Here is a 24527-nt window from a genome sequence, read left to right on the forward strand (position 1 = left end):
GTTACTGACACGGTAGAAAGTTTGACGTATACACTTTGCCTGGTCGCGATCATAGATTGTCGATGGAATTGATTGTCGTCGGCCGTCGTCGTCGACGAGTTGAATGTCGACCGCGAGCCAACATATCGTCGTAGACCACAAACTTTAGATCTTACTAAAAAGAATACGGTATTAATTTTGTTAGTTATTCGTAAGTTTACGGGTTTTTTATTAAATAATAATAAACCGATGCCTAGAAATTCAACATAAATAAAACTTAGTGAAGTATTTAGTGCAGAATTCACAATTTAGATCCGGAAACCTACTTACTGTGAAATTGTGCTTGGATTTTGTCTTTCCAATTTAATTATACTAAAAACGACAAGGAGGCGCGGGTCCTAATGGTTTTAATTTAGGTCGTGTCAAAGTTTAATTCGTGTCTTAAGTGTGTGGATGGTTTTGCTTTGTTTGCTTCAAATTCGCGTGTGTTGCAGGTCGGGAAGATAACGTGACATTCGTGTGGCTGTGTTGTCATGAGGCAGTGAACTCGAGTGCGTGCGAACTTGATCAGTTAAAATGTTCAGGAGTAAAATACGGATACATACATGCCGGATAATATTGCTCACTTCACTAGTATGGCTGCTGGTAGACGTAGCGCTCCTCGCCATGTACTCCGACTGCTTCGGTGATGGTTGGGACTGCAGCAAAAAGGCGGGCAGTGACAATGTTATTCAGGTAAGAGTTTCGTGCTAATAGGTCAAGGTCGTTTAAAAGGTTTAAGTATTTTGTTGCAAGTGAAACTATCACCATTGGTATACATCTCAAGGCATCTTGTTTGCTTTTAATTTATTTATCAAAAAAAAAGTGGATTTTCAATTGTTGACATGGTCACTTAGTAGGAATACGTAAGTAAAAAAAGGGACACTGACCTTAGCATGTTGGACAAACAAATCATAAAATGAAACTAACATCTATGTGTTAAAAACAACTGCTAAGGAATGATAGCAAATGCCTAGAATCTTTGAGGCAATTGAAATATGTTGCCCTTATTAACTTGTTTAAAACAATCCTAAAGATAAGCCCTTAATGTCCTCTTATAAAATCTTGTCCTCAAAGATCTTTTTTTAATACAAAATATTTAAAAGGTGTTATAGTACCCACCACTTTATTTCTTTTGGTATTTTTATTTTTTTTGGCAACTGTTGGAGTAGAAAACCATTGTTTATTCCCAACAGGTAAAAGAAGAGTTTAGAGGCAAGAAGGCAGCTATAGCAGCAGCATTACAAGGAAACCAGATTGATGATGATGATACCAACTTGGAAATGAATGAAGTGGAACAGGACATAGGAGAAGATGGCATCATATTGTCTCCCTACCCAAGGTCTAGGCTAAAGAGATGGGAAAAAGCACCATTTGTGAAACCAGCAGGAGAATTACCTGGAGAAATGGGTATGTATAATTCTTATATTATTGACTACTATATTGTCAAATACTGTCTCTCTCCCTGTAGTTTTACCCCCAAACAAAACAAAATCACAATATATGTGGATTGTGTGGCTTCCCAATAGTGAAAGAATTTTTCCAATTTGATTCAGTAGTTAGTGCACCTTTAGGGTGCAAACATATTATGCCTTCTCTTCATTATATCAGTATAGATAAGAACAGCGCATACCTTGTGAATATACATAAACTAGCCTCAGGTGTACAATAACTTTCTGAGAATTTATTCTCTTTATATGAAATGTTTAACAAACTTCCTGAACACAGGTAGTAACATTGTTAGTGATGACGTGTTTATACTTTAAGACTGATGAATTGCTACACTTTTATAAAAAATAAAATAAAATAAATTCATAGTAGGTGGATTCAACATTCAACTGATTCGGTTTGCACCAAATAACTTTGCAATTCTAACGTTTTTTTTACTACTTCACTATTGACTTCACAATAGTAGCCAACTTCAGACAAGAACAGGTTTCCAGCAGTATCTGTCTGTACAAACAAATGTACAAGGAGTTGAATTCCTTACTGAATTGCAAAGAGTGAACTGATAACATAGATCATAACAATATTAATAACAGACTTTCTCTAATAGTAATATTTAATAATTACCTATTTGATAATAACCAAATTCTTATTTGAATTGAAATACAACTTTAAAAAGCTTTTATGATAACAATGGAGACTGATTTTTATACAAACCACAATATAATTAAATATTATAATGCCCCCATCTGTACATAATAAGAGTTACTAAGGAAGACATTATTTGAAATTTCTACTTCATATTGTTTTGGTTTAGCTAGAGTGAAGATATGGAATCAATGCTATTGTTCACTTAGAGATGTTTGTTTACATTACAACATACATAATAAGGTATTTTCTGTTATACATACATTTCTAAAGGAGTGTGCTCCAGTACTTGTTACATGCTAAAATGAATAAAGGCAGACTTCATTTAGTGCCAATAAAGATGGTGTATTTTACTTTCAATTTGAGTCATACTTCTTAGTAATGTAATTTTTGTTGATGCGCCATTTATATGCGTCTGTAACTTTCTATTCGCAGCGCAAAAGATATGTCTATAAGATATGACCTGACCGTATAAAAATACTAAAAATAAATTCCTATTGTCTGTTTTTTTTTCATGTTGCCGAAGCTCGTTCTTATGCAGAGCTTGTACTTGGCTTGTGTTCAATACTACGTATGACACGTTATATATTTAATCTGATAAATAAAAATACGACTGATGTTAAAGCTTCCAAGAGAACCTCTATACTTGATTCAGTTTAATGTGTTTCATCTGAAGAATAATACGTATTTTAATAACTTACATTAGAAGAACATTGGCGTATCTGAATGCGACAAGTTCGTAGCTATAGTTATAATTTAGATATAACGTGAGTTCTAGGAAAGTTGGTTTTTAGAAAAAAGAGAAAGTATATTATTGGTGCTAATTTATAGCAAACGACGCGTCTCCTAAAACAGAAAACTGAATAACATCATAATGTAGCTTTAAAATTTCACACTAAGTTCAGAACGTAATTTAACAATTTCAGAAAATTTTTCACTTCAAAGATTTTAAGGATCAATCGTTCACATAGAATGTCGTCGTGCGCGTACGTACCATGAAAAAGACTAGAGCCTTAACGACTATAGTCTATATACTATACTACTTACTACACTACTGACTATAGACTATAGTCTTTTGTCATGAATTCAACTACAACGAAGGTCTAACTAAAAGATAGGTTATGATTATGCAAAACTGAAAATTACATGTTTCTTTCAAAAGGCGGGAAAATTCCAATGGTAATTTAGAGTCGTTTTTTACTTTCTGAAAGTCTAACTCTAAATTTGTTTCAGGTAAGGCGGTGAATATTCCGATAGAACAAGAGAAGCTGATGATGGACAAATTTCAAGAGAACCAGTTCAACTTACTAGCCAGTGACATGATCTCTATCAACAGGTCTTTGACTGACGTCAGATTCGAAAAGTAAGTTCGACTTTTTTCTTACATCATAATTATGATTTTAGCCCTAGGACTGCTGACCCGGTTAATTGGGTCAAAGAGTCCAGATATACACAGTCGCTCCTTGTAAAACACTGGTACTCCGCTGCATGGGGTTAGACTGGAAGCCGACCCCAACATAGTTGGGAAAAAGTTAGGCAGATGAGATGAGTGCTACCAATAAGCCATCCCCCATTGATTTCTAAAATGATTTCTGTGATCTAGTTATATTTTGACCTACTCTAATATGTGTGAAGTATGAGTACTTCCATGCTTTCACGAGTGTTCAATTAGTAACTGATAAGATTGACCATCTTATCTTTATTAATTGTAACGTTATCTTTGTTATTTCGAAATATTGACACCGCATAAGTGCTTATTGCTGTCGCCATGATTGTGTGTCGTGTATAGTCAACCAAATATTTTTATGCAGTCATAGGGAATGCTCTCTTTAATGTATTCATAAACAACCAGTAAGCAACTTAACTGGCAACTGAACTTATTATTATAACAAACCAAATTAACCTAAAGCAGTCCTATGGCTAAAATTATGATGATTATCACAAACTTGCGGAATGGCCACACCATACGTTTTGAGCGCGGTATGACATAAAAAGAACAGGAACTTAAATTGTGAACCTCGCCGTAAGTTTTCTTCCCGAGGGAGTTTATGGGCCTTTATATGAAGAGCCAAGAAGTACCGGAACATCAAACGCAATCCTTGTGTGATTTTCACTTTATTGTTCTTTAGATCGTTTCACAAGTGTGGAATTCTTACTTCCTCTCTTCTAGCTTTTATTAATGACCGGCGCTACGGTCGACCTCACAAATTAACAACACTATTTTTATAGGCTTTCTGCGAAATGGCAAGTCACTACAAACTATTATAGTAAGTTTGCTTTTACTTAAAAAAAAAAAACGATAATAGTGTGTGCGTTTGATGAAGCGATATTACATATGATGAACGCTCCAAGACACCTACATATTTCAAAGATTGGGGTAAGTGACAGTAGAAAACAAAAGAAAATTAATTAAATAAAAATTAGCACTTTTATATTACATTGTGAAGCAATTAATTAATATGCAAATGCATAAAATATTCTGAAAGTGTATAAACATTGGTAATTTCATATTACATACGATGTAGAAAGTGTGATAATATTTTGATACACATATTAGTCACAGCACGGTGGACTATTTCGCGATTTATTCAAGTGGCGTGTTATTTAATCTCGTTTCATGGCGGGTACACATTGCACCTTATTGTAAACAGTACCAGCTTAAGTGCTAGGTTTAAACTTAATTAACCAATTACTTAACCCTAGCGCAAAGCTGGTGTTCTAAAAACCAAGTTTTATATTATGGTGAATTGATGGATGTCTTCAATTTGCAAGCTACACGTGGAACGGTGCGTTAAAAACAATTAAAACCTTTAAATTCATCACTATTCCTATTCGCTTCTCACTCAGAATTGTAACATGACAGAAGAAGACTTTATTACATTGTAAGTTCTCCTCATAAGTTTCCGTAAAAAAAGTAAATGGTCATCCATAACTCCTATCTCTTCATCATCGTCATATTGAAAACTTAGGCCCGTATTACAGAAGGCTACTCAAGTCCAGTTTGATCTTGAATCACCTGATCACAGTTTAAATATCGAATCTGCACTTGAGGAACGTTCTTATTTCAGAACAATACTTAAACTGCACTCAGCTGAATCGAGATTCAAATCGCGCCTCAAGCAGAGAATATGGCTTGTCTATGCATCAGTCTGTTTTCGTTTACATTTTATTTTTTTCGCCAACTCTGTTACAATTTACGCAAAATAAGAATTTAGTTTAACATCTAATTATTAATGAAATTATGATTTAAAGAAAACATAGGCTTTTTAATTGTAGGTTTTATTAAAAAATAGTTTATTAGAGAGAAATTTACTTATCGAAATATTAAAAGAATTTTAAGGTATCGTGGAATATTAGAAAATCGATTATGTGGACAGTTTAATGGAAATTAATGAAGCCCATGCTGTTGATTCTCCAACACAAGAATTGAAGAGATATCTCTGCAAACGAGCCTAGAGCAACTTTTTACCTAGTAATTTAAAGTTTGAATTAATAAAAAAGATGAATATTTTTACATAGTCTTTTATTGATAGAAAAACAAGTGTGTTTAATCATTTATAATAGTACCTATAGGTACATCTCTGAGATATCTGAGAGGAACGCTGAAGTTCAACCTTCTGTTCGAATCATCGATAGGAAATATGTTATCATAATAATCATTTTTTTCAAAAATATCAATTTTTTATTCGTATTTTAATTTTAACTTCCTATTGAACAACAAATTTATTGCTAAACTGACAAGGAAAACTCTGCTCAAGCGTGGTGTCGACCACACTTGCGTGATTATAGTTCAAATCTCTACTTAAACTGTAATCTACAACTGAGTAATGATCTACACTCGGCTGAACTATGATCAGCGAATCTATGCTTGAGGAGCGTTCTAAAATTAAATCTCAACTCAAATCTAGTTTTAAACAGAGATCAGGACTTGAGTAGCCTTCTGTAATACGGACCTTAGTCAATTTGACGCCTGCATCTGTCTGGTAATTAATACGGCTCAGTCGGATCTTCATCGCTAAAATAATTTCTAACAGACGACCTTTACTAGGATTAGGAATGCATAATTATGTAGAAATATTGACCAATAAACAATTGCAACACCTTAATTTTGATTTAAACGCATCAGACGAAGCGTCACCTTCGTCAACAACTATTTCTAATCAATGGAGTTTCCTAATGCGCCCGCATCGACGACCTTGTAAAAGTGAGGGGTACACGCGATGTTTGAAGATGCTCGGCGCGCCAACACTACACGTTGCGTACACGACACGGAACCCATCTTCGGTATTTTACCGCTACATTATACTAATATATTGAGACGCAAACCACATTTCATAGCTAAACGCCACGTCAGGATGTTTGCTCATGGATTTATCGCTCATTTACTACATAAAATGTGATTTGAAAAGTGTTACTATTGTTGTTACACACAATAAACACGATGTTACATAACGGTATTGTATCTGCTAATAATTTCAAATGTCCCGTTTGGCAACGTTGGCCATCTATAACTATGAATAGATGATTTGAATTATGATAATTTGCACACGTGTAGACCGGTCCTATTAGTAACAAAATAACGGTAAGGCAAAGGTAAACAGGATTGAAACTATTTGCCCTGAAGAAAAAGTATTTAGGAAACTTTTAATAGGTGTTCTCGCTATATATATACTCTCTGCAGAGGTCCTTACTAAACTAGGAACATTCTCCGAGTATAAAATAGCCGTGAAGTTTTTACCGTCGCGGAACTACTAGAACGTTTTGTGACTTGACTTCAGTAAGGTTTATGACCTATTGCGATTGCCTTGATACTGCTTGGGCGTCGTTAAACTTGCCAGTTTTAATTCTAAACTCTCGTTTAATGACATCATTTTTATGACAACTGCAATTTTATTTGTACATCCCATTATTTCTATTCTGAGATTGAACAAAATTTTTGTGACAAAATTCGTCGTTCCCGTAAAAATGAGTAATTCTTTTGAGTCACGGGCGGGAATTAAATAATTTCTAAGATTTACAAGCATCTTTTGTTTTGGCTCACACACTACTTGGTTCTTCTTCATTTGATGAGCTCAAGTACTGGTTTGTTTCAACAACATTCGATATAATTTTTGCAGACGAACCAAATGCGATTCAGAAATAATTTATTATGTGTCAGGTATAATTGCATAGGAAGTTATTTTCGCGCCGTTTGACACACTAATATCACGTAATAGTTATATCGTCCGTTGCAACGATTAGGCACCCAGTCAGCAAGGTGGTAGAAGCGCTGATTATACAGGGGCATTTGACGTATTTTTCACTTCATAATAGCCGCAAACACGTATAAATAAGAGTTAATAATAATGAACACAAAAGGCCGCAAAGTAAACACCTTCATACGGTTTAAAGACTCGTTACTGTTATTATGCCACTTGATTGCGGTACACCTGACATAACAAGCGATGTAAAACTTGACAATTATCTAGGTGTTTACTAAAAACACCTAGACTAATTATGTTATTTTATATTGCGTGTCACAGCTCATAGCTGTCACAATTTGAAAGTGCTTTCGAGCATGCGTTTCATTACACACAGCGTTGTAGCCTAATGGCGTAATAGTGTTGGCATAGGCGCTTCCGAACGTTGAGGTCAATAATCCACTGATGTGACTTGTTGACAAAAACTGTTTCTGTGAAGCGGTCTCTTAGTAAAAAAGTGCTTCAGTTGTTCAGTGATAAGTAGACAAACTTAACCAAAGTGTTTCATAAACTGTCGGCAAACCATTCACCTTTCTCTTCGTTTGCAATTCTCTGGGAAGAAGAAGATTCACAAAAACTTCCATAGGAACTCCCATATGATCGCATTGGTACGCATGACCTGATTTTGTCTGTTGTCACCAGATGCAGAGACAAACCCTACCCACAATTACTGCCCACGACGAGCGTGGTGATAGTATTCCACAACGAAGCCTGGACAACGCTCATTCGTACTATATGGAGCACGATCAACCGGTCGCCGCGGCCATTACTCAAGGAGATTATCCTCGTCGATGACGCCAGCGAAAAGGGTAAGTTGTTAGCAAATATGTATTTCAATCACCGAAGTATGGGTTCAAAAAATGTTGTAGGTATGTATTGTGCCTGAATATTACAATAAAAGATAATTCAGCTATATATTGCACCTTGAAGCTATGAATCGGGACCCTATTTTGGATCCAGTCACACTTGTTCCTAAAAGTACTAAAGAAATGAAGTCACTAGGCATATATAAGTCTAATAATACGTTATAAAAATAAAGGTATGATTATGATAAATCTGTTTCTCAGAAGATTTTTTTCAATCCATGATTACTTTCGTGAGTGACATCCACGACTCATCATGACCTTTTCGCTAATGACTGCGTCGTGTATCCGCCGAATAGCTTTCGATTAAAGGCTACGATTGAATCTGCAATGAGTTTGCTGTCTACGGAGTTTATATGATAAGTAAATTTTTTTTTTGTCGTTGTATAGTACAGTGACAATAAGGGTCAATTCCCACTGAAAGAGCAGCGGCCGGCAGCGGCCGGCAGCGGCCGTAATTGCAAGGGATTGAGCGCGAGCGCGGCGGGCCGCGCGGCGCCGCGCGGCGCCGCACCGCGCCGCGCTCTTACATTTTCCGTGCTCTTACGGCCGCTGCCGGCCGCTGCTCTTTCAGTGGGAATTGACCCTAATTTTAATAAACTTCAGGTGCATTTTTGGGCGCCAACAGTTATTTATCTTATCATACAACTTAATGTACTCAATTATATCCTACATTCATATTTAAAATAATTAGATCAACAGATATGTTTCATAATCATATTTTCTTTGTAAGTGATAAAAGAAGTCCTGTCCTGCACAAAATTGATTCCAAACTCGATAAACTCTATCTTATCAGAGACAAATTATATTTTCCTTTTACGACGCCGATCTTTAACAATGACGTGGTCTTGTACAGAACAAAAACGAGTTGAATGAGTAATACGTTTTTATAAAAATGTATTTATGTTGTAAGTACATTTCTAGCTGACTTGACCACGAGCTGTAGTCTGTTCTCCATGCATAGGTATTATTGAATATATGTATAATATGTAGATTATAATCATGAATGAATAAACTTCGCGTTCTCCTTGAATGCCTTTAAGGCTGGAGACACACTTCTACGTCTTGACGTGTTGATTAAACACGGCTAAACTACTTTTTATCGACATTACAGTGGTGACATTTCCACACATTTTGCACGCTGTAGTTATTATTAATGCTCTAGCTCAGTCTTCCTGTAGCATCTACGACGTTTCGACCAGTCCGCATGCGCCCTAAATCTCCTTTTAGCTGGAGTTAGTTGCATTGCAAATGAGATCGCGAAAATATTTAGTTCTCGCCCTGCTCATAATATTAATGCCTTATGAATGTATTACGTAGTCTCTGTTTGATATTCATTACATTACTCAAAGATCAACGACTATATTCATTATAATATGTCAGTTGTATAAGTTCTTTCAAAATAGCACTCGAGATCTATTATTAATTTTATAAACTGCCGCGGCTTACAATAACACAATTTCCTTTATGCATAATTAACTTCTAATTAAATAAATTGTGAATGCTAGGAGGAAAATGATTTTCACGGTAATTCATTTACGTCACAATCATTCGTAATGTTACTGACCCTGCCAATGGCGGTTAGTCATCTTTCAATAAGTAAATAGTAGCTTAAAAAGGTTCATGTTTTAGTGAGAACTTTGCATGTTTTTAGTGCAGTTCCCAACTCAACTCTACTTAAAATTATTGTGGTGATCAATCTGATCCGACATATTTTATAAAGATTTTAGTGTGTGAACAGCATTATTATTATATGTATTTCAATTTCTTTTTATATGTATGTATGAAGCAATAACATTGCACTGTATTTTTGTGTGTTGTTTAATCGAGCTTGTGGTGCCACTCTAATGAGGTTGTACATACATGCTTAATTCTTCAGACATACATATTTATACACTGGCGCCTCTCGTCTCGGCGTATGTCACGTACGAGCAAAAAAGTGTACTTAACCCAGTCTTGCGTCGACTAGCCTGCTCCTAAGTAGGGGTGGGAATGGTGGGATCTTGGTTTAATCTTGAGAAGGATATATTTATAATGCTATGTACGTAATTTTTGTGTGTACGGATGTATGTCTTGTTTGTTAATGAATTAGTTGGCGAAAATGGGACCCATTCCTTACCACTTGTGGTTGAGAATATGGTGTCATCAGATTTGGAATTAAATTCTTGACATCACTTTGCAAAAATTGATCGACTTCTGTTCCATAAACAGAATGTGGATCTGCCTACGCCGATTATTTATTTATGAAATACAATTTTGGGATTTTCGCGCGTAGGCTAAAGCTATATACATATTCTGGTACAATATTATGTAAAATGATAAATAATAATGCATTATAAGTAATGGAGATAAGGGGACACATAGACATCCAGGGAAGTTCCCTAGAGTATCCAAGACGTACTCAAGTATATGACACATCACGCAGGCTATGTTTAATCTACCCCTTTCACATGACATAATAATATCATGTCTATTTTTACCGTTACATAGGAGATACCTATGGGTATTTCGTTGGGTTATGCTAAATTTAGAGTAGATATAAAAGGACTACACTGACCACAAGAAGGCTGTTTACCTCCAACCAGGCCCAAATGTCAATATTCTAATGCCAGTCAATATCAGCCATTACTTACTTGCGACTTGAATCTATCGTCTGTTCATGTTGCAGTACCTACACAAATTGCGTTGGCATTGAAGTTAGCCTTATCAGCAGTTACAGAAAATTCAACCATATGCCAATAACTTACGGTCTTTTTTCCCTTACTAGAGCACCTCGGCAAGAAGCTAGAAGACTACATAAAGACGCTCCCGGTTCCGACGCATTTGTTCCGCACGGAGAACAGGTCTGGTCTCATCCGCGCGCGTCTTCTCGGCGCTAAGCACGTGAAGGGTGACGTCATCACGTTCCTCGATGCGCATTGCGAATGTACAGGTAATGATGTTTTTTTCCCAAATTATTATTGCAAACACGCAGTAAGTGCTCCAAGGGCTGTCTGTTTTTCCTTGTTTAAATGCTCCGAACTGTTTACGACGCAATTTGGTAATATTGGTAGTGTTTCTGACAACTTAAAAAATGGTCACGATAAAATAAATCTATTAATAAAGTTTTCTAGATAAATATCCTTATCTACGGTCTGTACAAACTGCATTGGCAATATTGAATTGCACAATAACTTTATAGCGGCTAGAATGTATTGCTCAGGTCATTCTAGTTTATGTTTCCTACATAAACAGGTTAGGTTTCAAGTGCATATTAAGTCACCGGTTAGCCTCTGCTTACTCCTACGTGTTTCCGAAATCAACAGCTGATCAATTGTCCTTTTTGTCTTAAGTCCGGATATGTACTTATGTATTTTCAAATTACATTTAAGTACACATATGGCGCTGACAGATTTTGTGCTTATTCAATTGTTGAGTACCAGTGTCTTTTAAAATTCTTTTTTAAATTGAAAGTCGAAGTGTTAAAATACCAGTCCACTAATCGCGGTTCATTTCTACTACAATACAACAATTCCTTCTATGCATTGTTCGATACTAACAAGATACAATATTCATTCAAAATTCATGCAAGCGTGACGCAGCTCCGTTATTGGTATCCCATATTTTTATCCGAGCGATTAGTTTCTAATAGACGTTTGGGCGTTGATATTAGATAGATTTATGTAGGTAGAAATATGTTTTGTGCAAGTTTACGACTTTTTAAGCATCAGCTGCCAATAGGTGCTTCTGAATTCTACGCGGTATGGGTGGTCTTATAATCTGATCATTTTCATTTCTGGCTATTAGATTGCCATTGGGATTTTCTCAAACCCCGATTTTCTATGGAGCTCAACTTATGGGAAAATTAAACTAGAAGCCATGTTCTTTGTTTTGTTAATGCAAATAAATGTTCAATCAATTTATTTTTTGAGAAACAATATGCGGGAAAACCTAGGAATAGTATGGTATGGTATTAATAAATTACCTATTTAGCAGGTATTTCCACATCACACAATAGTGTCAGAAATGGTAAACTTAGCCTTAAACAATAGCGCCTAGACAATAGATCTTCCAACTAACGCCTGTTTACATTCGTAGAGGGATGGTTGGAGCCGTTGCTGGCGCGGATCGTTGAAGACCGGACGACTGTGGTCTGCCCCATCATAGACGTCATTTCCGACACCACCTTCGAGTACATACAGGCGTCGGATATGACGTGGGGTGGCTTCAATTGGAAACTCAACTTTAGGTGGTAAGTACACACAAATATATTGATCAGTAAGCTTACTGCTGTATTATGGCCGCTTCAGCTTAAGCGATCCATTTTATGCCGATATTCAAAATGCAGGAATAAAAGATTATTTGTCGAGATTGTTTTACAAATATCGAACAATATGAAATGAGCTGGTATTAATGTAACCCAAGTCAAGCAACCAAGCAAAGGCGTAAAATTTTGTGTTTCTACCTCAATTACACCATAAAATAAGAGTTGGAAAAGAAATCAAAATACAAAGGTACTTTAAGATTAATATACATATGTAATCTCGTAAGCGTAACACAAATCCGTGCTTCACATAGCAAACACGCTGTATATTTCACGGCGGCAGTAACAAATGTTTCGGTAGCATGAAACTAAATCGCCTGTTTAATGTTAGCTAATTGTAAGTCTGGCACGTGCACAACCGTACACAGCCGTAATGTTGCCATTACAGATTATTGTGATTACATAACAGCAGCGTCCTATTGTTTTACGATACTGAATGTCGAGCTAAAACATCCTCATTACAATGCTCATTGATAATCTTGTAAGATGGAAGACGGGTTTGCCAGTCAATTAAGTTGTTATTTGATTGAGAAATGTTTCATTAACGATTTCTTGTTAATTAATGTGCTGGTTTTACTCGTATATAATTAATGCCTTTTTTACCCGAATTCCAAAAAAGTAGGAGGTATATATAAGCATACATTCTGATTGATTGGATGTAATTGTATGATTCAAAGTGCGTTTTATTTTGTAAAGAACTCTGATAACGCACCTCGCAACATTGATAAAAAATAATTTCAAGCAAATTGCTAGTAGTTATGACCTAAACGAATCGTTTAATTAGGAACTTATACGCTATCGTCAGAGAGCGGAAAATTTACATGGTGGGAAATAAAATTTACTCGATTTCCCAATTGAAATTACGAATACCTATTGAAAATACATTATAAAGTTTGTGTAGAAAAATATTATGTATGACTTAGTAGAAGATGGTCGTGCTAGATAGAGCTTTTTGATGGCGGAAGAAAAAGTAGATACGGAAAATCAAATACTCAGCAGCATATTTATTTATAGTAAAACATTCCTGGAAAATCAATTACTACGTTCGTAATGAGTAAATGGAAATAGCTGAATAGGATTTTCTTGGCTTCAAAGAATTACTTGGAGCATCTTTAGACCAACTTCTTGGTACTGGGTAACATCGATACTGAAGGTAACTCAATTAATGAAATAATAATGATTCACTGGTAAAATGTTAAAATTGTGTAACAACGTCTACGTTTATACCCCAATTCTATATAAAAAGATTAATTTAAATATAGATTAGCATTTACACAAGAAATATTTTAAATAACATGTTGATCAGATTGTCATCTTTTACATTATTAATTTTTATTGGATTTGCTAACCGATAAAAATTATCAAACCTTAATGATTTCTTGGTAATCGATTATGTACTCTGTTAGGTATCGAGTTCCGGAGCGCGAGATGGCTCGTCGCGGCGGAGATCGCACGGCCCCGCTACGTACACCCACAATGGCGGGCGGTCTGTTCGCCATCGACAAGGAGTACTTCTACCAGATCGGCTCCTACGACCAAGGCATGGACATCTGGGGAGGCGAGAACCTCGAGATGAGCTTCAGGGTAAAACCTCATATCAACTTATACGGCAATCGATATCTCATCGTAGATTTTACTAGATGTTTAGATAGTTGTGCTCGCGCATCAGCTTTTTTCTAGCAACTTAGTATTCTTGGTTTAGAAAGAGCCTTCTTATAAAGATCGAAATTGCATACCCTGGTGATTTACACTAAAGGTACGATATCGTGGTAAGTCTTAAGTAGACGTTTCCAAATCCAAAGAGAAGGACAAAAAAAATTTAAGTAGGGACTGTCAAAAAGCGGCTGATTACTTTCCACCGTAAGTCATCAGGTGGAAAGTCGCTCACCCACAAACTTCCCTAAGGTAGGCTCACCTTTATAGTATAATCAGCATTAAAACAAAGTCAGGGCTCCATATGATCGTTGTATAAACTCGCATGTGGGGTGAAGGTATGGCAGTGCGGCGGGCGGCTGGAGATCGTGCCGTGTTCGCACGTCGGTCACGTGTTCCGCGACAAGTCGCCGTATTCCTTCCCCGGCGGGGTTCAGAACGTCGTGCTACACAACGCGGCACGCGTCGCCGAAGTCTGGATGGACGAATGGGGAGAATTCTATTACGCCATGAACCCAGGTTCGACTCGGAACTCTGTGCCCAAACTGCTAACATTTTGCTATTCGATTTTGAGCTTTATTGCAACGTCATACGGCGGTAAACAGCTCGAGAGTAATGTAGGAAGTAGCGTTACTGTAGTACTTTGAGAGTAAGACCACTTGAACATGTCTAATTGTGGTACATTATTTCGTTGGGAATATAATTAGAATAAGTCGCTGCAGTAATATTGTAGGCTAAGAGTAAATGTAGCTTTCTCGTTGGGTTTCTAAATACAGTTCTGGATATTTTACAAAACAAACAATTTTGATGACATCATTCCCGTTTGCGAAAGGGAATGAAATAGCAAAATGATAGAAGTGAAGGTACAACATACAAAAGTTTTGTTGTGGCTTGGGATATAACACTAACAACGTAAAGTTTGAGTACATTACATCATTAACATTTTAATAATCCAGTGAAGCTTAACATTAACCCCATTGCGGCTGCATTCATAAGTCTGGGCATGTCGTTTTATTTTCATTCATTTTTGCTTCATCGCTTTTTTATAATCTATGTGTTTTCCAGCTCTTTGTTATCTGTGACTATGTTTTTTTTAATTCTTTACTGTGCTTCAGGATTAAATTTAAAAACGATAAATCATAAAAAATTCTAACTATTATTTGGTTTGATTATATCAATTTAATCCTGTAACACAACCTTTTTGATTTCGTTTGCTGTTTACTATATTTCTTTTGATGTTTTACATTATTTTCTGCTTCTTCTTGATGCAGAAGCAATGAGTTATGATCAGTAATATTTGTCTACAAACAATACTAGATTTAACCACAGCAATCCTTTTTAGACGGACTTGTGGTAAATGATACTCAATATTTTAATTCAATAAATAAGCATACAATATAGAGGACAAATTAGTAATTTGTTTTTAGTAAATAAACGTTTAATAAAACCTTTGCCAAGAGTATGTTGAAACAAGCTGAACAAATAAAATACTTGCACAACATATTGAATGAAGATATCATAAGTTTATAAAACATAATTCAATGACATTTATTGTATTGATTCCATTGATCGAAATGTAACTAAAAATGTTAGATCTGATCTGATAGAATGCTCCATTATGTCACCCGTCGTGTATATCGGTTCTATCAAAATTGATCAAAATCAAGTTAATTTCTGGGTTAATTTATCTCAAATCTCTCGTTAATTAGCTATTACTGTATCATTTGCCGCAACTCGTCTATCATGGCTTAATAGAATTATGTGTAATTGCGATAATAGCCATTGAATTTCAATATAATATTGATAATAATTGCAGAGGAAAATATAGACTAACATTGTCGGTTCCTGTTGTATGTTTTATAATCTCTGTGTGTTTTGTTTTTCCGTATTTGTGATGAATAATATTTTATTAATCCCAGATTGTTGTTAAAATTCCAGAGATGGGTATGTACAACTGTTATAGAGTCGAGACTTGTCTGAAATGGGATAGTTAGTCAGTCCTTAATGTTTCCTATTAGATTAGTCGCAGGTCGGCCATTTGACCTGGCCCGATTGCTGCAAATACTATACTGTGCTTATACTCCTGTTTAAACTGTATTGTTATTAGACGACAATTATTGTCTCAATTGTTATTGAACTGAAATATCAAACATTAACGTCAGTGTAACTCAAAACAACCGCGGGCTATCAATCTTGATCCCTTTTTGGTAACTTTAGCAACGACTCGGGGAGTGATTTTGGGCTTTTATGTATTTTAAATACAGTATTTGTTTTTCTAAATTTTGTGCTAACATTAAGGAACATTCAATTCATCTCATTACAATAACATGGTAATCAAAAGTGCGGCCATTAGCAATAATTTGACTGTTCCACGTTATTTTTAATTATTGTTATTGTTATTGTTATTTTTAAAGTATAGAATTTACGTAATTAAAGAAAACATTCCTTGTTATGCCTACAAATTTATTTATGGAAAAAGCAATTTTAATTACTGCTAATGGTTGTAAGAAGATTACACACTCGTAAAGTCTGATTTGTGGACTTAAAAATAAAACTTGTATCTTATCCAGGTTCATAATATTTTTTTTTAACAAAAATACGAGTGTGTAATGTTTAAAAAAACAACCACGTAACCAGGAGGAATAATTTTAGCCATACAAGTTATTTAATTTAATACTGTCACGCGTAAAAATTGGTTAACCTTTAATTGGGAATTTGTGATACCGAAAAGTTAACAAATTGTTGAATAGAGTTGTTCTTACGCACAATGCTAGTATCGACGGCTTTGGACGAAAATTTTATGACGTAATATACTGTAAATGATTTCCAATTAATATCGGGAAATGCTAACAAGTAAAGTTAATGATAACCGATATAAATATGTCAATTTAAATATAACAATCATGAATCATGATTCTTGAAGATAGATTCAGTATTCTATTCACTATCACCGAATATCGCGTTCTACAAGGTATCCCTATAAGTATGCATCAAATGCTTCGACCACGATACGAAATTGTTGACGTGTTCTAAAATGGGCTATAACTTTTGACCAACATACTGAAGTCAAAAGGTTATTTAATGATCCTGTTCCATTTGATACATACTTCGAGGCACTCTATCGTCCAAGTAAAGTCGCAATATAAACTGCGAATTCAAAGAGCAATACTCTTTTCGTTACGTTACCTTTCTGAAGTAAAAAAGTTGGTTAAGGACCCTGTTCCATTTGATTCATACTTCGAGGGACACAGTCCAAGCAAAGTCGCAATACACACCGTGCATCCATTTGATTCATACTTCGAGGGACTCTTATTCGAGGGGTTCATGTAAAGTCGCGGATCTTAAGACAATACTGTTGGCTACGTATCCTCCTGGTGACGTGCGGGGTCGCTAACGCGGTGGTGGGGCGCCAGGTGTGGATGTGCGGCGGGCGGCTGGAGATCGCGCCGTGCTCGCACGTGGGCCACGTGTTCCGCAAGACGACGCCCTACTCGTTCCCGGGCGGCACGGGCCGCGTCGTCAACCATAACAACGCGCGCCTCGCCGAGGTCTGGCTCGACGATTGGAAGCATTTCTACTACAATATTAACCCGGGTACTGCAATACGCCTGTTCTCCATTTAGTCAGACATTTTCTTGTTAATATACAGCTCCTTGGTCTTTTCTTTGCTTATTTTTTTATTATTTTGCAAGGTTTTGTCCAAGCCTCATGATTGTCTTAACAATTCTTGATAGTAAATCGTTTGTATAAAATGCATTAGTTACATCCAATATCAAAGTATAAAGTCATAAAGCTACAGTACACTTACTTTATTTCTGTTTGGCTGACTTAATTCAGAACAGGTGGGCTAAGCGATAAGCGTATGTTTCAATAGCCATCATAAATGTATCGATAACAGTAAGAACAAAGAAGTCGAGGGAAACATATTTTTTACTTTTTCTGTGTCAATGATTTCTACATGTTGCGTGTCCGTCCGTATTTAGTGCAGTTCATTGGTGTATGGTGTTGCAAATAAGAATTATATACTTTGATTAATATAATAATATTTTAATTGTTGTTGTTAAAATTTTTGACCTATACGCCTATGATCAATAGTAATGTTTACTTACTTCTCGTAGTAAGGTGTACGAGACGTAAGTAAGCAGTACGCCAGCATGTATTTAACAAGATTAACCAGTCATTAACATTCTGATCGCCTCGGCTCTCATTTGTACGTCATTGTTATTGGGAAATTAATCATGCTTCCAACTAACAGTAGTATTGCCATGTAAAATAAATTAATTTTTGATAACGTAATTATACTTTGACGTAGTAAGAGTTAATAGTACATGTTCGGGGCTGCCGTAATGTGCAGATACTACGTCTAATTGGTTTGAATGTTTTTTTCAAGCACCAAAGATAAGTAACGATTCTGAAACTGAAAAACGTATAGAGCACTATAGTCCCACAAGTGAAATAACAAAAAGTATGAAAATAAATGAGACCCATTCATTCAAAGAAAAAGAAGTTACTCTTGAAATAACTCCAACGTACCCAACTTTTGAAAGTACGTTTGAATATAGAATAGTGGGTTTAGCACGAACGTAGTAATATATTAATCGGTCAATATAATCAATTTTTGAACCGTAAATTGTTATATTTTCAAGAGCGATACGTGCTAAGCCCGTAGCGTACCTACATGAAAGTATATAAAATCATGTTATAACATTGTGTGTGGTGATCAGGAGCGCTGAACGTGCCGGTGGGAGACGTGAGCGAGCGTCGGGCGCTGCGCGAGCGACTCAAGTGCAAGAGCTTCAGGTGGTACCTCGAGAACATCTACCCGGAGAGTCAGATGCCGCTAGATTATTACTATCTTGGAGAGGTGAGTCAAAACATACTCATTATTATCTACACTGTTACCTATAAAGAGGCTTCCCTCTTTGACATATTTTATGTAGATATTCCATGCTATCTTAAAAGTATTTTATATGATTTTCTACCTAATATAAATCTGTTTTTTATTCGTAACTACATATCTAATTTTAAGATTTAGCATCACAGGTAAGTTCAAGTTGTTTATTGTAAAAACCCCACAGTTGAATCAACAGTTTGTCGAAGGCTGAAGAACCTTACAACTTGAATTCCACGACTGCGTAATCTTATAATTACATTGATAAATTTTATTGTTTAATTAAACACATTAACGTATTACGTATTTCGAAATATCTGTAGGTATTATGTAGTTTATTTCCGTACGTTTGCTCAAGTGTAGAGTGCGTTTGTTTGACGACAAATATTAACTGTTACAGATTCGAAATAGTGAGACTTCCAACTGTTTGGATACGCTCGGCGGCAAGGCGGGACAACCTCTCGGCATGGGGTACTGCCACGGAATGGGCGGGAACCAGGTAAATACACCAAAGACATCACTAATTTCTAAAAAAACATATTTATATTATTTTTTAAAATATATAATGACTTTGCCTCTCGTTACAATGACCAGTACAGAAAATCAAAGAAGGCTAAGAAACGAAAGTATCGAGAAATAGCGCTCACACAAGTATGTACCTATGTGCTTGTCCGGTGTTCTCAGTCACTGACATCGACGCTGCACGGGTTGTATTGTCCGACACCATCATAATAGTACCTACATGAATGTACTACATGCCATGCTAGACTGCCGTTTGAATTGTACATAAATAATAAAAAAAATAGTTTGTAATTATGAATTTTATGGGAGGTTATTTCATTTACTAACTGCACGACAATCCATTGATGATGAACTTGCATTGTGTCGGATATGGCTGAGATGAATGCTTACATTCACACTTACAATTGTTTTACAAAAAATCCAATTGAACAAAGTAGTCATAATTTTCACCAGCACCCACACGGTTATTGATCCCAATTTCATATGTCGAAGCTAAAATACATACCCCCGCTTAATCTAAACTAAAGAATTAATTCCGGCTATTCATCATTTCTACTTCAAACTCAGAAGTTACTTACGTCACTCTCCATAAGTCACATGTTTATATGATGACAAATTGTATCCACACATTTTCTAGTACGTACAATATATTATAAAACGATATTGTAGTTAGCTGAACAAATATTTGCATGCCCGATAGGCCATGTTTCAGTTACGTGAATATTATGGTGAGTTGTACCATTAACAAAAACTGGTGGAACTCACCCACAGTGTATTCAGGGAAATATATCATAATAATTTTGGACTCTTCGAACACAAATGTCTTGATAACTACTAAAATTAACTGCTGGCTAAAAGTTCCACGTCAGATTGGTGATGAAGCACGAAATAAAGTCATTGAATTTTTTTTACGACATAGGTCCTATTTTGCTACAAGCTATCCTAATAATTTTAGTTTATTAATAGCCTCCGAAAAAAAAAACACATTTAATCAATTACTCCAACTTCATACAACGGTAAGCAAACGTTTGCCCATATCCGATTCAACCTGCCCATACCGGCCTGAAGCACGCCACTAAATAATAATTATTTGATTTAATATATAATAAATACTATTTTTACATGTCATTTCGTGCCATGCGTTAGCCTTTTCGGATGCACTCGAACCCTATACTTTGCTTGTAATACGCATATCACATCATACAACTAGCTAGCCTGTATATTTTAAACGACAAGCTGAAGAAAATATTGGACGTCTAAGAATATAAGTTGGTTTAAACAATATAATGTATAAGAAGTTAACTTGTGAATTCCCAGAGTAATTCAATAAATAAAGTCCAAAAATACAATATTTGACTTTATAATTTCGATTTCCGATTTCCCCAAAAAGGAGGAGGTTCTCAATTCGGATGCTTAGTTTTTTTTCCGTTATTCATAAAGTTCAAATTCTAGCTTATTGCACAGTTGGTAGGTCGGTAACCCAGTCATCATGGCTATTGCCAGATACATGCTTCTCAGACACAGATTAGAGGCTTTACAGTGCCATGTTATATGGCTAGAAGTGACGTTCATGCATAGATTTGGTCCTATGCTTTGTTTAATGTACAGTTTACGTTAAAATTTTGTTTTATGTTACATATTAATGTTATTTTGTGTAATATCCAGGTATTTGCGTACACGAAGCGCAAGCAGATTATGTCTGACGACAACTGTCTGGACGCGGCGAACCCGCGCGGTCCTATCAAGCTTATTCGCTGTCACGGCATGCGGGGCAACCAGGAGTGGACTTATGACGCTAAGGTAATATTACTTTATCATTGATAAAATGATACATACCTACGAAAATTTCTAGATCACCGGTTTTCTTGTTATGAGTTTTGATCAGTAAAAAATCATTCTCAATGAAGATTAATCATACAATTACTCATTTTCTTCTTGCGGTTTCTTCCACACCAAAAGGGATCTAGCTCCTGCTCCCAAACCGATGAACAGTGTTCTATATTTATACCCTATTACCTACTGTTATGAAGTTTCATTGGATAGGTTCGTTTTTGCGTGAAAGTGTAAGAATCATCAACACATGACTGAAAACTTTCATCTTTAAAATATTAGTGTGATAGAGTGATTGTGTCACCGACATTTACTTCCGTAAGCGTATCAACCCTTATCAATTTGTTAGTGTGATATTAAATTTTTCTTTTCTATCAAAAAAGGTTTTCAATCCAGTTTTTTTCTGTGTTCCAGACGCGAACAATAAAGCACACGAACACAGGCATGTGCCTGGACAAGCCGGAGGCGGGCGACGTGTGGAAGCCGGTGCTGCGGCCCTGCAGCCGCTCGCGCGGACAGCAGTGGCTCATGCAGGTCGACTTCAAGTGGCAAGCCAGGCGGGCGGCGCGGGACCTGCCCAGCTAGTGTCCGCACCATGCAGGTACTAACATATCGACACCTCGTGCTCAGCAGCCGCGCTTGCGACAGCTAGGCCGAGGCAGTTAAAATACAACGGCGGCGACGAAAATATATCGTTAAAATAATTCTAATGTCCCTCCGTGGATTCTATAATGCTTGCGGTTTCCTTTCTACCTTTCTACTACATAATATATGGGTGGAAAAGATAGGTACTGATAGCAGAGATGCTAAGAAAGAAATTGTTCCAGTATTCTGGTACTCTCGAAGAAGTAAAACATTTTAAAGGTTCCTTTGGTTTCATCTGTTTCTTTTGTGGCAAAAAGTATCGACTCCAGTCTAAAAATGATATTTGTTTGTTTCAGGAATGACAACGATTGACCATACCAGTCTTCCCCTCTCGTTAGATATCAGATTTTATTCCTTATTCCTATATCTGAAATTGAATATCTATTAGAATTAACGTACCCACAGTGGTCCTGAGAACTGTTGACAATACAAGATGATCGCTGTTATATGTTGTATTCCCTGTAAACGTTGCTCAATTTAGTATTGCGTCGGATGTGTTAGAGTGTGCTTTATTTGAAATTGTTTCTTGTTTGAATAGGCGTATGTAATTGCGAGATATTTATTAAAAATATATTATATAGTTATGAATCACTATATTTTGTTGCTTGTCGAAAGCTAGAGTATTCTATAGTGATGCGTTGTATCGCCTTATCGCGACTGGTGGTCGAGGCCACGAACGAGCCATTAGTAAACTTTACTTATTTAAATTTAACTAAAATTACTGTTAAATAATGCGAACGCGCAGTAACTCTGTCTGGTGTCCGCAGAATACTCCATTCCATGACCAGTTAATTCTAGGTAATTTTATTCGAGTAGTTAATGTTTGTCTCTATGTATACAATTTGCTCTTGATCGTTGAACATTTTATTATAATTTTTCAAGTGTTTCCAGATTCATTCTGTCACTTCTCAAGTCTGATAGCATTTACAATTGTTCTAACATATACTCTATTTTCTAAATGTGTACATTAACTTCTAATAAGTACATTTCCTATAACAATTAGATCACAACACGTTACTGTCTCGTTGTCTTCTAGTATTCGTTTAGAATGTTTTATGCTCGCGGTGCTATTACGCCACTACGATAGGTTACCTTCGCTTGTCGTCATGTATCGGTTAGTAAAGCTAGAGGCACTACAGTGCCACCCCATCAAGGTACTTCCTTCCAGTTGCAACCAATCTTCCGATATATTAAGTTTTAAATAGTTTCTTTTAACATAGTATCTATGTGTAACAAACTGTTAGGTTCACTGCGGCCATTGACTGCTGAGATTTCCATACATATTAATGTCCATTAGATTGAGTCGACGTGTGTTGTGTTTCGAGAGTTATCAGATTGTTGCGAGCACCGCACACTGGTGTGTTATGCATACTATTTCAAGTGTGAGATTATTATATGTGTAGCTAAGGGTACTGTTTCACTCGCTACTTGTTACATCTACAAATTCATCCATTTTATAACATTGTAGGTGCAACAAGAGCTCTATATTTTTGAAAGCGACTGTTGCCTTAATTATTTTTATGATGTTTCAAATCATGGCGTTATTGATAGATGATAATAAAGTAATGATAATATTTTAGTGTATGTATGTCATATTAAAAAGGCTTGACGGAATTGCCTTTATTATGATTTTCTCATATTAGTATTTAACGTTATAGCTTAGTGGATGTTTTAGCAGATTTCATTCCCGTATTGTTTATGATTATATAGTTTATTGTAATATATCTGGCCCTAACAACGAAACATATTAATTAGGCGACAATATTTATATTCATTTAGTCATAAATAAGTGACATTAATTTATTTCGGTTTGTAAAATTTGAATGATTAGGTTGAACACAAAGGGCCGAGACTATTCCTCTCGACGCCGAATTATTTATGTACATGAATTTGGATGTATTTAAATTGGTTAGTGAATTGAGTTATATCGCTTTGTACTACTTATTTATTTCATTAATTAATAAACGTAAGATCATATCACTATGTAAAATAAAATAAATGTAAATTTATGATAGTAGTAGAAAATTTGCAAGTTTATTTATTTACCTAAATTGTATACAGTACATCACAGTCTATAGTTGTATAAATATACAGTAAAATTAACGATAAATATAGATTTCGAGGATTTCTGTTTCACCCGACACTGTTTTGTATATTGTTTAACGTTTTTAACTTGAGGGTCACGCCGGGTCAGGCGCCGCGTAGTCATGCCCACGATATTGTAATTATATTTGTACATAAGTTGTTACGTCAAGATTCGTCCTTATAATACACCACAATGACGATGTGTTCATCGCGCAAGCATTTATTTGTCTAAGGTTTGAATCTCAAGATATATTGATGGATTAATAACCATAAGTGCCAAATTAATCATCAATGACTGTGTTTTAACATACATTCACCATTCCAATAAACAAAACAAATCTATATTGTGACTATGACAATTGAAATAAATTATTTGGACTGAA

General features: G+C 35.8%; 1 protein-coding gene across 2 annotated transcripts; it reads left to right on the forward strand.

Annotated features, from left to right (window-relative positions):
* The first annotated feature begins 25 nt into the window (after positions 1-25).
* Positions 26-24527, forward strand: LOC124638659 (polypeptide N-acetylgalactosaminyltransferase 5). 2 transcript variants are annotated; one of them, XM_047175653.1, is made up of 14 exons: positions 26-168; positions 474-714; positions 1215-1428; positions 3346-3475; positions 7995-8161; positions 10983-11147; positions 12293-12446; positions 13925-14102; positions 14510-14690; positions 18896-19035; positions 19463-19561; positions 21250-21384; positions 21829-22015; positions 22356-24527. In XM_047175653.1, the coding sequence occupies exons 2-13, from the start codon at positions 556-558 to the stop codon at positions 21997-21999; spliced, it is 1893 nt and encodes a 630-aa protein (XP_047031609.1). In that variant the 5' UTR covers positions 26-168; positions 474-555; the 3' UTR covers positions 22000-22015; positions 22356-24527. The 2 variants fall into 2 exon arrangements, with proteins under 2 accessions (XP_047031609.1, XP_047031610.1); XM_047175654.1 differs by having other exon boundaries at positions 45-190.

Source organism: Helicoverpa zea, chromosome 18, assembly GCF_022581195.2.
Source record: "Helicoverpa zea isolate HzStark_Cry1AcR chromosome 18, ilHelZeax1.1, whole genome shotgun sequence".
Classification (NCBI taxonomy): Eukaryota; Metazoa; Arthropoda; class Insecta; order Lepidoptera; family Noctuidae; genus Helicoverpa; species Helicoverpa zea.

Excerpts from the sequence above, each read along its gene's own strand:
- LOC124638659 (XM_047175653.1), top strand. The coding sequence starts at position 556 with ATGTTCAGGAGTAAAATACGGATACATACATGCCGGATAATATTGCTC. Across the intron at positions 19,036-19,462 it reads ATTATTACTATCTTGGAGAG|ATTCGAAATAGTGAGACTTC; the intron begins GTGAGTCAAAAC and ends TAACTGTTACAG. Across the intron at positions 21,385-21,828 it reads AGTGGACTTATGACGCTAAG|ACGCGAACAATAAAGCACAC; the intron begins GTAATATTACTT and ends TCTGTGTTCCAG.